The sequence below is a fragment of the Equus quagga genome, chromosome 5, assembly GCF_021613505.1.
Source record: "Equus quagga isolate Etosha38 chromosome 5, UCLA_HA_Equagga_1.0, whole genome shotgun sequence".
Classification (NCBI taxonomy): domain Eukaryota; kingdom Metazoa; phylum Chordata; class Mammalia; order Perissodactyla; family Equidae; genus Equus; species Equus quagga.
The window spans coordinates 109,050,475-109,063,894 of NC_060271.1; the positions used below are offsets into that span (position 1 = coordinate 109,050,475).

Below are 13,420 nucleotides of genomic sequence, written 5' to 3' on the forward strand. Positions count from 1 at the left end.
GGGTGCACACAGCGCATGCCGTAGGATTTCCCACGAAATAGCTGGTTTAAAAAGACCAGGGGAAAAATGTTACATGGGAATATTTTTCTGTCCGCTAATCAAATATTCCCCCTTCCTTTAGGGACATTTTTTGTTTGTTTGTTTCTTTGTTTTTTGTTTTGTTTTGTTTTTACAAAGCCCTGAGAAGTACCTTGAATAAGATTTACTTTATCTGCACCTGACTGGATTAGCAAAATTGATGAATTAACTTCTCCCACAGTCGGGAAAATGAAATCCAGAACATACGTTTGTGCACTTGGGGAAAACAGGGTGCAGGGGCAAAGTGAGGTTAAAGGTCAAATATTTGTTAAATTTGTACAGAACATTAAGCTGGAGAGAGGGAGCTAATTAAAATTTTCAGAGTAATTGCTAAAATCACTGGAAAGTGTAATGTCTAAATCTAGCAGGGCAGAAGCAGCCATTTGCATCTTTTTGGCAGCTCTTCTTTGGGCATATGGAAACCATGGTTTATTTCTTTACAGTATTCTCCTAGTTATTTGTGAAGTAGTCTTTAGCCTTCCAAGAATCTTCCATCCGTCCACGGAAGGCCCCGGTGAAATGGTTCATCTTTGCATTTCCTCTGAAGACTTTTGAATTCTTCAATGGTGACAGCTTACGTTTTCTTTTTCTCTCTTTCTCTTTTGTTGCTTAGGTTCATTTTATCTCTGTTCCCCCTTTTCTGGGTTTTATCTTAAAAGTGTGGAAATAAGACTTCCTTAGGAGAACAAGTCAAAATTATGGCAGCTTAAGAAGCATCATTCTTAGGTCTGAAGGGAGCAGGAAGACCTTTGGCAAATGCTGAAACGGAGAGTCGGATGGGCGGGGGTGCTGCGGACCCCATTATTAACCTCAGGGGAGAACTTAATTGGAAGTCATAAAGTGGTTTATTCATTTGGAGAAAGCAAGAAGACAGACTCTTCCATTCCTTCCAGGGTGGACAGTTGCTCGTGCCAAGGGAGACCTCAGGCTAATGTTACAGGGTCCTGGCAGAGCCCAGAACCACATCAGTGGACCCTTTCTGCAGAAACCTGTTCCTTGGCCGTCTGCTCTACTTCTCCCTCTTAGGATTCCTTAAGGTTACCTGTAAGGCCCTCTCATGGTCACTGTCACTTTCACGACAGAGCCCACATTAGAGCATCTCAAAATCTGCCAAGGATTCCTTCCCACAGGCCCTTGGCACCAGCCACAGGGCGAAGAGAAGAATCATTTGCAACCCAGACGGTTAGAACTAGGGGATAACCTTTAGATGCTGCTCATTGAAGGAATGTGTCTGTTGCACTGATCTCAGACGGGTCCTGGGCAAAACTGATAGTGTTTGAGCCACTATTTTCATGCGAAGTTGGAATGTTAGAGGCAGAACTGCAAATGTTTCTGCTCTGGGTTTGGTCTCCTGCCTGCTCTAATAACAGAGTGATTCTTGGGTGATGTCACATACAATAGGCCAATGATGTAGTGAGCCAAATCAAACCGTACACTCTACTTCTTATTTTGTCATTCATCTTTTCAATTATCCCAGGCAAGCCACATTTCTTCTAGAAAGCAAATTTCCTAATCAATAAGAGGAGGCCATTCGTTGCAGGCTTGCCTCCTGGCTGTTAATGAGGAAGAATTATTACAACATAAAAACACTTATGCATAAATAGTTTTGATATTAACCTTGATTTTGTTGGACTGTGATATTCGACTAGAGTAAAATTCTACTTTTAAGAGAATTATGCAAAAAAAAAAAGTTTAATGAAATAAAAATGGCCATTGACACCCAGTGACCAGGTCACGTTAATTCTTCTTTTGTAACGACTTCTTTTGCAAAGCCCTCTTTTCCATTTTTCTTAAACAGTCTTTGATCATGTTGAATCTTTGCTCAAAAACCATTAGCAGCTTTTTGCTGCCTCGAGGAAAAATTCCTAAATCCTTAAGTCCTTTCCACAGTTGGCTCCATGGAACTTCAGGGCTTGCCAATACTATCCCTGGTAATTTTCAAATGTGTGTTATTCGGCTTGTATCTTTTCTCACACCTGGAACCCTTTTCCTTTTCATTGGTTTAAATGCTGCTACTTTTTCAAGGTCTGGGTTCCACTTATATCTTCATTCATCTACTAGAACATACACGCCAGGAGGGCAGGGATTATTGTCTGTTCTGTTCACTGCTGCTCAACAGAACGTCTCCCGAATGATTAAATGAATGAATGAAACCAACCCATTACAAGTCCTATTAGTCTTATTTCCAAATCTGCTATTTCTCTGTACCTCTACCTTGTTCCAAGTCACTGACATTTCCTGTGTGGACTATTAACACAACAGCCTCCTATCTTGTCTTTTTCCTTCCATGTTGTATACCCTTCACCCCAGTCCTTTCTCTGCTGAACAGCCAATGTGATGCTTTTAAAAATGTAATCAGATTTCATCATTCTCCTGTTTAAGATCCCTAATTGGCTTCCTATTGCCGTTAGGATAATGTTCCAGTTCCTGAAGTTGGTCTACAAGGCCTTAGAAGATTTGGTCTCTGTACTCCTCTCTACTTATTCTCTTATCACTGTTTCTTGGACAGTGAAAGGTGCCAGCCAGCAAAGGCCTGGGAGAAGGACCTTTCAAGCAGCAGGAAGAGGCAGGGCAAAAACTCTGATGTGGGAATGTGCTTGGCAGTTTGAAGAACATAAAGGAGGCCAGTGTTCCTGGAGCACAGTGAGTGAGAGAAAGAGGTCCATGATGAGGTCTGCGAGGTTAGCAGGGGTCAAATCACATGGGGACTAGACGAATTAACAGTTCCACTCTGACCAAGATGTCAACAATTGTTTTTTCTAGAACTCTTTTCAGGACTGCACAATATTTTTTTCAGGAGAACTTTCTTGACAAGCCTACTTGGGATAGAGGCTGGGCTCCCAAGGGCCTGCATGTGGGCTGAACTGTTCAGAGAGGCAAGGAAAAGAGTCTACCTATAAAATGGGAGAGGGAGGATGGAGCATGAGACAGCAAGGGAGAGAGGGGGAGGGTGGAATGAAGTGGTGCTGGAAGAAGACTGCGCACTCCACAAGGTGACCCCTTCTGTAGATCCTTGAAAATCTGTAGTAAAGGCTCCAAAATATGGCAAAATGTCAGATGAGGGGATGTTTTTTGTAGGAGCTGGTAAAGTAGCTGAGTCACAGCGCAGAGGAGGACAGGAAGGCCATGGGAGCCCAGGAGGGGCTTGGTAGAGAAAATCATGAGGAAGTACATTGCAGATTCTCCAGAAATCATGGGAAGAGCTCCAGACTTTTAAAAAAAGGTTGTATCATTGGTGTTTACACAGGTTTAATCCGACATCTGAGGGGCCACGGTCGCCAAGCTAATGTTGGGACAACATCCCTCTGGATGATGAAACTATAGCTTTGGTCAATGGTGGGGCTGACTTTGAACCCACATATGTCTGATTCCAACACTATGCTACACTCTTGCTTGAGCTGAGCTTTTGCCAAGAAGATGTGCAGCATTGGGAGGTTAAAGAAATGTTTTTGCTTGGTTTTAAAGATTTCTAAGAAGAATATATCAAGCAACAGTTGAAGGAGACACTGAACATGCGGTGGAAATAGTTGATGAAGACAAACCTAGTAAAGGACGCATGCTGCTGCAGACAACCCCAAGCTCAAGCTTTAAGCACTTCAAAGTCTATCAAAGGTTGATCCTCCTACCTAATGGTCTTGCCAGGCTTGAGAAAAGACCTTTATCCATACTCCATGGAAGGATGTGATGAAAGAATGATGGGGTAACTGAGGTTACCTTACCTGTGCCAGCACAGCCTTTGGGCAGCCACAGAAGTTTGTGTCTCTAAAAATAACTTATGTTTAGTTTACAAAGCACTCTAATACACATTCTTTCGCTTGATCCCTACAAAACCCTGAGAGGCGTATTGTCCTTGTTTTCCAGAGAGGCAGGTTGACTTGTTCAGGCTCAGATACCAATGAAGTGGCACAGTCAGAACTGGAACTCAGGCCCTCTGGCTCTATATCTAAAGCTTTGCCAGCTCTGCCTGGTTGTCTCTTCAATAACTGAAGAGAAGGAGTTAAATTGATGCTTCCCTACTGTAATCCTCCAGGGCTTTCTGAACTTGAAGGTCGCTGACAATCACCAGCAGGTGAATGCAGGATTTGTCTTGCAAATAGGTTGGGTGTATGAGTGTGTTTGTGTTGTTTGTTGTGTGTATGCGTTTGTGCATTTATCCCAAATACAAGAAAGGCAACTCTTGAAGTATAATTTTCCCTGCATTGTTTTCCTTTAATTTCTGAGGATTGCCATGGTAGACTTTACTCAACTAAAAATCTGCAATACAGAGAGAGTCTGCCTCCCTTCTCACCCACGTGTCAGAAGGAGGGTTAGAAGTTAATCCTCTTCTGTTTTCATGGTCTGAGAGGGCACACACACACCAATCGGTGTAGAGAACACACTAGTGTTGCCACCACGTTTCTAAGAAGCGAGCAAACACTGGGGATTACTTACAAGTTGCTGCAGCTAACAAAATGTGAATCTACTCAAGAAGCCATGTGCCTGTTATACAAAATCCTACAATCACAGAGCTCTATTTCTCTTCATCAGTGTCCAGCACGTGAAATAACCAAGTCCCAGCACAATGACCTCTTCATGCCTGAGGCAGTATCTCTGGGAATCTTCCACCCTTTCAAGGTTGATTGCAAAAATCTTTCCATGCCTTACAAGGTATTGAGGTTAACTTATTGGAGAGAACTGTGTGAATTAAAGGTTGTACATTTCACCCCAATTTAAGACTATTTCAACAGACTCCAATGTAATGGAAACACTTCAGAATGTAGCTTCACTGCCTGTGGGGAATACCTTGCTTTTGGTTATCTTGCTGATTGTTGTCTTCGGCATGTAGATTTACTGCTCAGAAAACTCTCAGGGGTCCCCACCCTCTAAAAAACGGTGACGAACAAAGCTTCTCAGACTGGCATTGCCTGGTCCTAACCCACCTTCCAGCTGCATCTCCCATGATGCCCAGACACTTAAACCCAACCACACCACTCATTGTTTCCTGACCTCATTTTCCACTTGCTCCCTGAGCTATCTGGGCTTGGTCCACTTAGAAAGGCCTCCCACCCACCTCTGCCTGTAAAATTCTACTTATTTTTCATGTCCTACCTCAAATGCTCCTCCATGAAACTAGTACAAATCCTTGTTATTCTTCTGTAGCACTTTACCATATTTTGCTTTATTTTATAGTGGCTTTCTGTTGTTGTTGTCCGTTTGTCTGTCCATTCATCCAACGAATACCAAATAAGCACTCATGACATCTTCATGGTGCTTTTGTTCTAGTTAGAGACAGACTGTATAAAAAGCTCTTAAGACAATGCGTGGTAAGACTATTGTAGAGGAAGTGTAGCCCACACAGGAGAAATCTAAACTAGTTTTGTGTATTGGCAGTGGGAGCTGGGTCCAGGAAGGCTTTCCTTTGCATGCATTTATTTTATCTTACACAAGATTGGATGCTCACTGAAGCCAGAGACTTTGCGGGATGGACGGCCAGTAATGTGTCTCATGGAGTTAATCATCGTGGCTCTCACTTCTGTGATGCTATCTCACCTGAACCCCTCTTACACTAAGACCATTGTTTCTGGGGCTCTTCTGGGGTTTTCTTACATGAAGAAGAGCTATTGAGGAGATTTTACAACTTAAAAGCTTTTCTCTCTCTATCACAGACGCTCTACCAGGCAGGGATTGTTCTAGATTGTTGGTGGACATACTTTATGTGGAAATATAGGATGGGTTTATTACAGTACGGGCTGAAAAGCTCCTGAGTTGAAGAATAGGCCTGTTTTTGAATGTGTGATCTACAGATAAATGAAGTCAATCCTTAAAATTCATAAAGTATCATGACTGCCTCAGGAACAGAGTGTTATGAATACACCTAAAGCCTTCAATCCTTTGTGGCCTTCAACAACCAAGAAAAATGCAGCCACATTTTTGGTCATTTGTTAGAAACTCAACCTGTTGAGAGGTTTTGCTGACTAACTCTACCCCTTAGACGCCTCTGGGTAAGGTCAGACCTATGGTTCCAAAGCACATTAGGAAAATGAGAGCCTTGAAAAAATCACCCCTAAAAATAAACTTGATAAAACTCTCATTTTAGACAGGAAGGTAAACTTTATCACAGACTATGCAGCAGGTTAATTTGTTAAGATATTAATTTATGTTTCTTCTTATTGTATTTTTTCCCTGTTATTATTCTAAGCAGGTACCTAGGCTGTCGCGTTCTCCTACCTCTGTAGCTCAAGATTACAGGAGGGAGGGCAGGGTCCCGTGAAGACAGCTCTCCCTTGAGGCACTGGGAATTGCTCTCTCCAAATCTCCCTTGTTTTAAGGGATTGGGCTTTGTCAGCCCAATGAGTGACGGAGAGGAAATGATCTTCCAAGCCTGGAACGGCGGGAGTGGGAGGTAGGTCCTAGTAAGGGAAATACCCCTATTCCCTAGCAGCTGCTTTGGAGGAGCATCACCTCGGAGAACTACCTGGTGTGGTACCCCTGCCACCCCATGCTTAGGTATGGGGCTTTCCCACCTTCACAAGATCCTGTCGTTCAGGAAACAATGGAACCGCCCAACTTTCAGAGATAACATGGCTTGGGCTTGGACACTGAGCAGTGCAGGGGACCTCCCCTAACGTTCTAGATTGTGCAAGGCTTCTGGGGGCTGGAGCAGGGAGAGAGGAAGCCTCTGTGATGATGGAATTTGAATTTCTCAGCCCCTGGTGATTGGAAGTTTGGAGTTAGACTGATTTGATTTAGAAAATAAGGTGATGTGATAAGCCAAGTGTGGTGAAGTTAAACCGTATCCAATACAATTGTGTACGTGAAAGCACAATATTAGCTTGGAATGAATGGTCATGTATAGGTCGGGGGAGTAGAGCTGTAAGAAATTGTCCCATTTCTCTTTTCATCTTTGCTTTACCTTTTGTAAAACCTCTATGCTGGATTATTTTCAACATGTACTACCTTCTTGGCCCAAAGGGCCCCAGTGGAGTCAAGCAATGTCCGTGAGGCCCACTGGGGCCATGAGCAGACCAAAGAAATGGACAGAAGGAAAAGGAGATGAGAAGAAATGGAAATAAAAAAGAAGAGACAGTAGGGAGGAGAGAAAGCGACAGTTACCTAAAGCAACAGTAACCCTATGCACAGACAGAATAGATGCACTGGTGTGGCGTATGGTCTCAGGCCAGGCCAAAGGATGGCACTCATGCTGGTTTCTCCTTTTCCTATTTTCCCCATATCTCTTCTACTTGATTTCCTATAAGCCCTTGATCATCCAACACCCTTATCTGCCTCCAGGGAACAGAGACTTCATTCCTTAGTCCTGGCTTGCTTGGGAGGAGGCATTGGGAAAGAATTTGGGGCTCAACCTCCCACGGACCTGAGTTTCAAATCCAGCGCTGCCAACTTGTGCACCATGTCTCGGGCACTAGATCCCCAAGAGTCAAGAGCAGTGCCGTATGTGCAACAGGGGTCAGTAAAGTGTCCACCGACTAAAACTCTCAAATTACCTACTCTTTGTTATTTTACCTTCAGTCCTCTGGGCGGTGAAGACTTTTAGTCTTGAATAAACACTGGTGAAAATTGAGGGCTGGCTAGAAGAGAGGTCAGAGGGCACTGAAGAGAACCATGAGCTCACGTTCATGTCTGTAAGCAGCCCTGATCCTGGTTCTCTCTGTAGTCCACCAGTTCTCAGATTTTACCAGGCATCAGAATCACCTGGAGGTCTTGTTAAAACACAGATCACGGGCCCCACCCCTAGAGTTTCTGATGAGGTGGTCTGGGGTGGGTGGCACAGAAGGTCCTGGTGATGCTGATGGTGCTGGTCCAGGAAGGTACTTTGAGAACCACTGACCTGGTCCATCCTCACACTGAAGCCAAAGTGATTGGCTTAAAGCTCTGCTTTTATGATTTCACTTTTCTGCTTCAAATCCTTCAGTAGCTCTCTGTAAGATATATTCTGAGGTGTCAACTGTAAGAGTAAAATGATCAAGTTCTCTTTGTTTGGCAAAGAGGACGGAGGCCACTGCCTTCCCACCTTCTCCTCTTACAGTGCCTCCTTGACCTTAGTATAATAGGCCCATATTAGGCTGACCTTTCAATTTTACAATGTGAGGTTTCTAGTCTTCTGATCCATGGATCTGTAAATACCTCTAGAAGGAGCTCAGAGGTCTCCAGGTATACAAGAGACAATCACAAGATGGGTGCATTTATCTGTCAAGGAAATAAGAGAAGTTGTCCTTGTTCTGCTTTCCACTTTTCTGTATAAATCTGTGTGAAATTCTTTCCAGACTTGGGAGACACTTTCCTCCTTCCTGTACATGCATGGAACTCTGTGATGCTTACTCATTAATAAAATGTGTTCGTTCTCTTCTCTCTCCATATGTTGGCACAAAGGGGTTTTCTGTTGGCAGGATTGTTTGATTTCTTCAGTGCAACCCTAACCACTTGACTCTTCTCTGAGAACCACTCTGCCAGCCTAGGCTGATGCAATTAGATTCTCTGTCCCCTATATTTGGGATCAGGACAGAGAGAGATGGTCTGCATAGAGAGAGAGGGAGACAGTGAGGAAGACATGCCGAGAGAAGCAGAGGCACCAATTCTTGAGACCTTTCCATCAGGGCTGCAGTCCAGGCGAGTTCCAGGTGCCTTCCCTGCCTTGGGTTCTGCAAGCTCCCTCATGGCCTCCCCAAATCCCCTTTTGTGCTTTAGCAAATTAGCTTTGGACTTCTGCTCATTGCAACCAAAATACCCTGCACCGAGACACTCCTCATTGCCCTCGTGATGAAGTCGAGATTCCTGGACCCGGTAACAGAGCTCTTCACATTCTGATGCCTGCTTACCCCCGACATTCACTTTCCACTCTGTATTTCAGTCATTGAACTACTTTTTAGCTTTTTCTACTCTTCAGGCCTCGGGCATGCTATCACACTCTTTTCTCCTAATCTTTACCTGGCCAATCCCTATTTGGCCTTCAGATGTCAGTGAAGGTATGTCACTTCCTCCAGGGATTCCTGCCAGATACACAGCTTCTACTGCATACTCTCAGAGTACCTTTAGCTCCCGAATCCTAGCACTGACATCATAATTGCCTGGTGACTTGTCTTTCTTCCTCCCTAGATTTTGAGCTTTGAGTGCCAAGACTGAGTCTTAATCGCTGTCGTATCTGGGTGTCTAACACAGTACTTGGTGCTTGGCTAGTACCCAATAAATACTCATCAAATGAATGAATGATGTGCCTCCCTTGCCATCAGTCACCTACCCCAGTGGCAGATTGACAACGTTGAACAGAAAAAATGAAAATGGCTTTGGCTCAAGCTGTAGACTATAATTTGGAAATACTCCTGAGGTAAAGAATCAGATATGGCCGTGCTTGGGGAATATCCCATTACATTCATTGTATCTTTTTCCCCCTTATTTAATGATTGTGCCAGAGTTTCTAATTAGAGAAAAGTCCTCATGCACTTATTGATTCAAATGTGCTGCTTCTCTAGGGAGATTTTGAGAATAAGGTTAGAATTTAGCAGATCAGAAATTCAATCCATCTGAGATCTCTCAAAGAGGTTTGCCCTTGGGTCATTTAGCACAGACTTTCATAGTCACTGAAAACTGTTGTCATGGTAATCACGGAACCTTTCATGATTTTTGTGTATGAGTTAATGAAGACACAGGAAACAGCCCACAGGAATTCGTACTTGGGTGTGTATTTGTCTCCATATTAACCCAATCATTGTTTTGAACACACATCTGCCCCTGGGCTGGCTCTCCGGGCTCTTGGTCCTGACAGGAATAAGTAAACAACTGATGCCTTTTTAGTATTTCAGCCTAGGAGGCTGTGGATGGCTGCCCTTTTGGTCTCATTTCAACAGGAAATCCCACATGGAAGATTTAAAGAAGCAGAAGAAACAAAGAATGGTGTGTGAAGCAAATCTCTTTCTTTTATTTCAAACGATTAATATTGCTGATTTCAAGGCACCTAAAGTTAATGCTTATAGAGAAGTTTCAGTTGTGGAGAACACAGAACATTGACTGTGTCTAAAGCCTGCCTTTTATGGTCCTTTATAAATACCTTAGCTCAAGCCTCCATCAAGTCTGCAAATTTAGATGCAGATCTCTGAATGTGCTCGCAAAATCTGAGTGTGAGATTTTCCATCTATGTCCTGTTCTGCTAGTTATTTCCCTCCCCATTCTCCCTTCTTTCCTAGTAATAGAACCGCTTACTTTTAGCTAGGCATGTGGATGCTTGAAATCAAGATATTTCCCAGTCTCCCTTAATGCTGGCCAACAGTATTTAAGTTGAAGTACTATATTTGATTTTCTGGACTTATCTTTAAGGGGAGCATATATATGCCCCTCTTCGTCCTTTCCTACTGACTGGAATGTGGACATGATGGATGGAGCTGGGACAGCCATTTTGGACAATGAGTTGGAACCATGTTGAGAAAAGCAGAATGACAAAACAGGAGGAGTCTGGGTCCCTGAAGATCATGAAGCTTCTATAAAAGCCCAGACTGACTATGTTTATAGGAAGAAGAAAAAAACTTCAGTCTTATTTATACAACTGTTATTTTGGATTTTCTGTCATCTAATCTTAACTGATATACCATCCAAAAATGAGATTTATTTTTCCTCTTTCCATTGATCTGGTGTGAAACCTCATGGGCTTTTCTGTGAGATTTGCCCTCTGACCCCAGTGCTCGCTGGAAAGTGGGCAAGTTTGCTAGATATTTGCATTAGCCGGACTGAATTTCCCGGCATGGAGAATTGAGACAGCATTTCAATGGCAGGAAAATCTCTGCTCCAGCTTAGCCATAGAGACATCGTGTCATCTGGTCTTTGTACGTGCATCTTGAATTTTTCTACTGTAGTGGAACTACTTATCTTTCACCCTAAAATCAGGATTCCCATCTCAAATGCTTTTTGGAATGAGGTAGGTGATAAATAAGAATCATTGCTAATTAGTCTGAGTGCCAAGTAATTGAGATAAGACCCAAAAAACAAAAACAAGAAAATTACCCAAATTATCTACATGTGTAGCAGTCTTTCAGACTAGAGACACAAGTCTTATATCAGTGAGGAATTGTAATTTTACTTACTGAACTTAGGCCTTTTAACCTTCTTTGTCGTTTCTTTATTTGAATGTATTCCAGTCACCAGCAAAACTACATGAAGAAAATACAAAAAAAAAATAGTCAATATTATTTCACCTAAACACTGTCTCTCTTTGAACCCTTATATTTACCTCAATCACACTTTAAAGGATTCTCGTTGGTGAAACTAATTTTCCCTGAAATTAAGGTTGGGGAAATAAGATGTATAGTTTGTGTCCTTTTCTTGGCTTCTGCGGAAAGTGCCTTTCAAAAATACCTCTTGGGTACCTGTGCTTTGTTTCACCATCTTTAAATTTCACCACACCAACCCTACCATCTCCATTTTCCAAAGGAGGGAATGTGGGCCTGGAGAAGTCCACTGATTTGCTTGCTCCCAGGAACAAATGATAAGGGTAGGATGAGCACCCAACCCCTTCTTGTGCTCTTTCCTCTGTTCCACACTGTTTCCAAATGGCCCATTTCCAAATGGCCAGAGAACTGCGTGCACGTGTGTGTGCGTGTGTGTGAGACAGAGGGAGGGCTGAATGGAGCGGATATGTAAAAAGCCTCAGAAGAGGGCTGTCTGGGAAAGGAAGACAAGGAGAAAGGGGACTGCAGAGAAGAGAGAGACTTGTCACAAGATGTGTGGTGTGACCTGAGTGTCCCCTGGTGTCCACTTCAGCAGCGCCAGGTCTGTGCCCCACAAAGACCAACTGCAGGTCGTCAAGCTCCTCAGAAACAGGAGCAGAACCTCAAATAGCATCCGGATCCCACTCTCCTTCAGGGAGTATAGCAATAAGAGAAGAAGGGGGACTCTTCATCCTTTATCATTTAAAGTCACATTACCGGTTTGAGCCGTGTGTTTTTAAAAAATAACGCTGACCGATTTTTTTCTTATTACCAAAATAATACATTTTCCTTGTAGAAAAATGTGAAAAACACAAAAAACAGCACAGAAAAGAAGGATGAACACAAAAATATAATATTTCAGTCTTTTTCTATGCGTATATACGTATTCATATGGGTACTTTTAATCAAACATTTGACCATGCTCATACTGTTTACAATGTTTTATAACTTATTTCTACTCAAGGATATACACAAACATTTTTTCTTGTCATTAAGTATTCCTCTCACAATAACTCAACTGCCTACAAAGTATTGCTGTGTATGGATATGCCATAATTTAGCCAATTCCCAATTTCATATAAAAAGCTTCATCTTTGCACCTACCCATTACTTTCTTAAAACAAATTTCCAAATAGGAAAATAGGGTCTCTTGTCTGAGAGGTATGCCCATTTAAAATTTTGATATATGCTGTGAAAATTTCTCATAGCAATTTTTTTTTATTAGCAATGTCTGAAAATGCTCACTTCTCTGTTCCTCTAGCAATTCTACCTGTAGGCGGAAGAGCGATGGTTTTCCTTTCAAAGGGCTGGTCCATTCTCTCTTCTTCTTCCTTCATCCCTCTCCAGGCCTCCTTCCCCCTCACCCACCCAAAGATGGTACTGCTTTACTTTACCTCTATTTTAACTACTTTTTTGAGAAACCCACTTTCTGGATGGGGTTGGGATTTGGAGGTGAACTTGAGGCAACAGAGTAATCAAAATAGGCATTTTACTTCCTAGTTTATGCATTTGTTTTTCGCTTTTTTTTAACAGAACAAGGATGCTCAATTTAGGCATAAATGTTCTTAGGAATTCTCAAATTGGCAACTACCTTTGAAGGAAAAAGTGGCGACGTCACCAAGTGTCTGTTAAGAAAACTTTTCATTTATCTTTTGATTATCTAGCTATGTGTGCCAGCGATGCAGCTGGCAAATCGTCCCCAGTTTTGACCACTAGCGTTAGTTGAGGCCTGGACAGTTGACATACCATGTCCCGCGAGAACAGAAACGTGAAAGAGAACTGAGTGAGAACCAAAAGTCGGGCCAAGTAGCATGAAGGCAGACATTTTTAGGTGTTATTTACTTCTGGGGTTTGGGTGGGTGTGAGCGTCCTGGAGGTCTAATTTTTATAGTAGTCTCTGTGTCATTTGATTCTGCAAAGACCACATCTTCATTTTATACAAAAATAAATAACTAGAATCCTAGAATATGTTTTAAAACAAGTACTAAATAAATATCTAGAAAAAATATGCAAATTAAGTTGAGTTAGTGAAACAGCAATAAATTTGGGTATCAATTCTTGTAGAACCCCAAATGCTGTCCTTCTGGGCCTGTGTGCCTGTGGCAAGTGGTTTATAAGTCTCAGTATCATTAGAACTATAAATATTTCAGTAG

General features: G+C 42.5%; 1 protein-coding gene across 2 annotated transcripts in view; it reads right to left on the reverse strand.

Moving 5' to 3' along the window:
* The window catches only part of VIT (vitrin), a 104,610-nt gene that overhangs the window by 62,125 nt on the left and 29,065 nt on the right, over nucleotides 1–13,420 (reverse strand). For both annotated transcript variants that reach the window (XM_046662746.1, XM_046662745.1), the window contains exon 3: nucleotides 11,145–11,210. In XM_046662746.1, coding sequence (XP_046518702.1) covers nucleotides 11,145–11,210 — 66 coding nt within the window. The remainder of the gene's footprint in view (nucleotides 1–11,144; nucleotides 11,211–13,420) is intronic.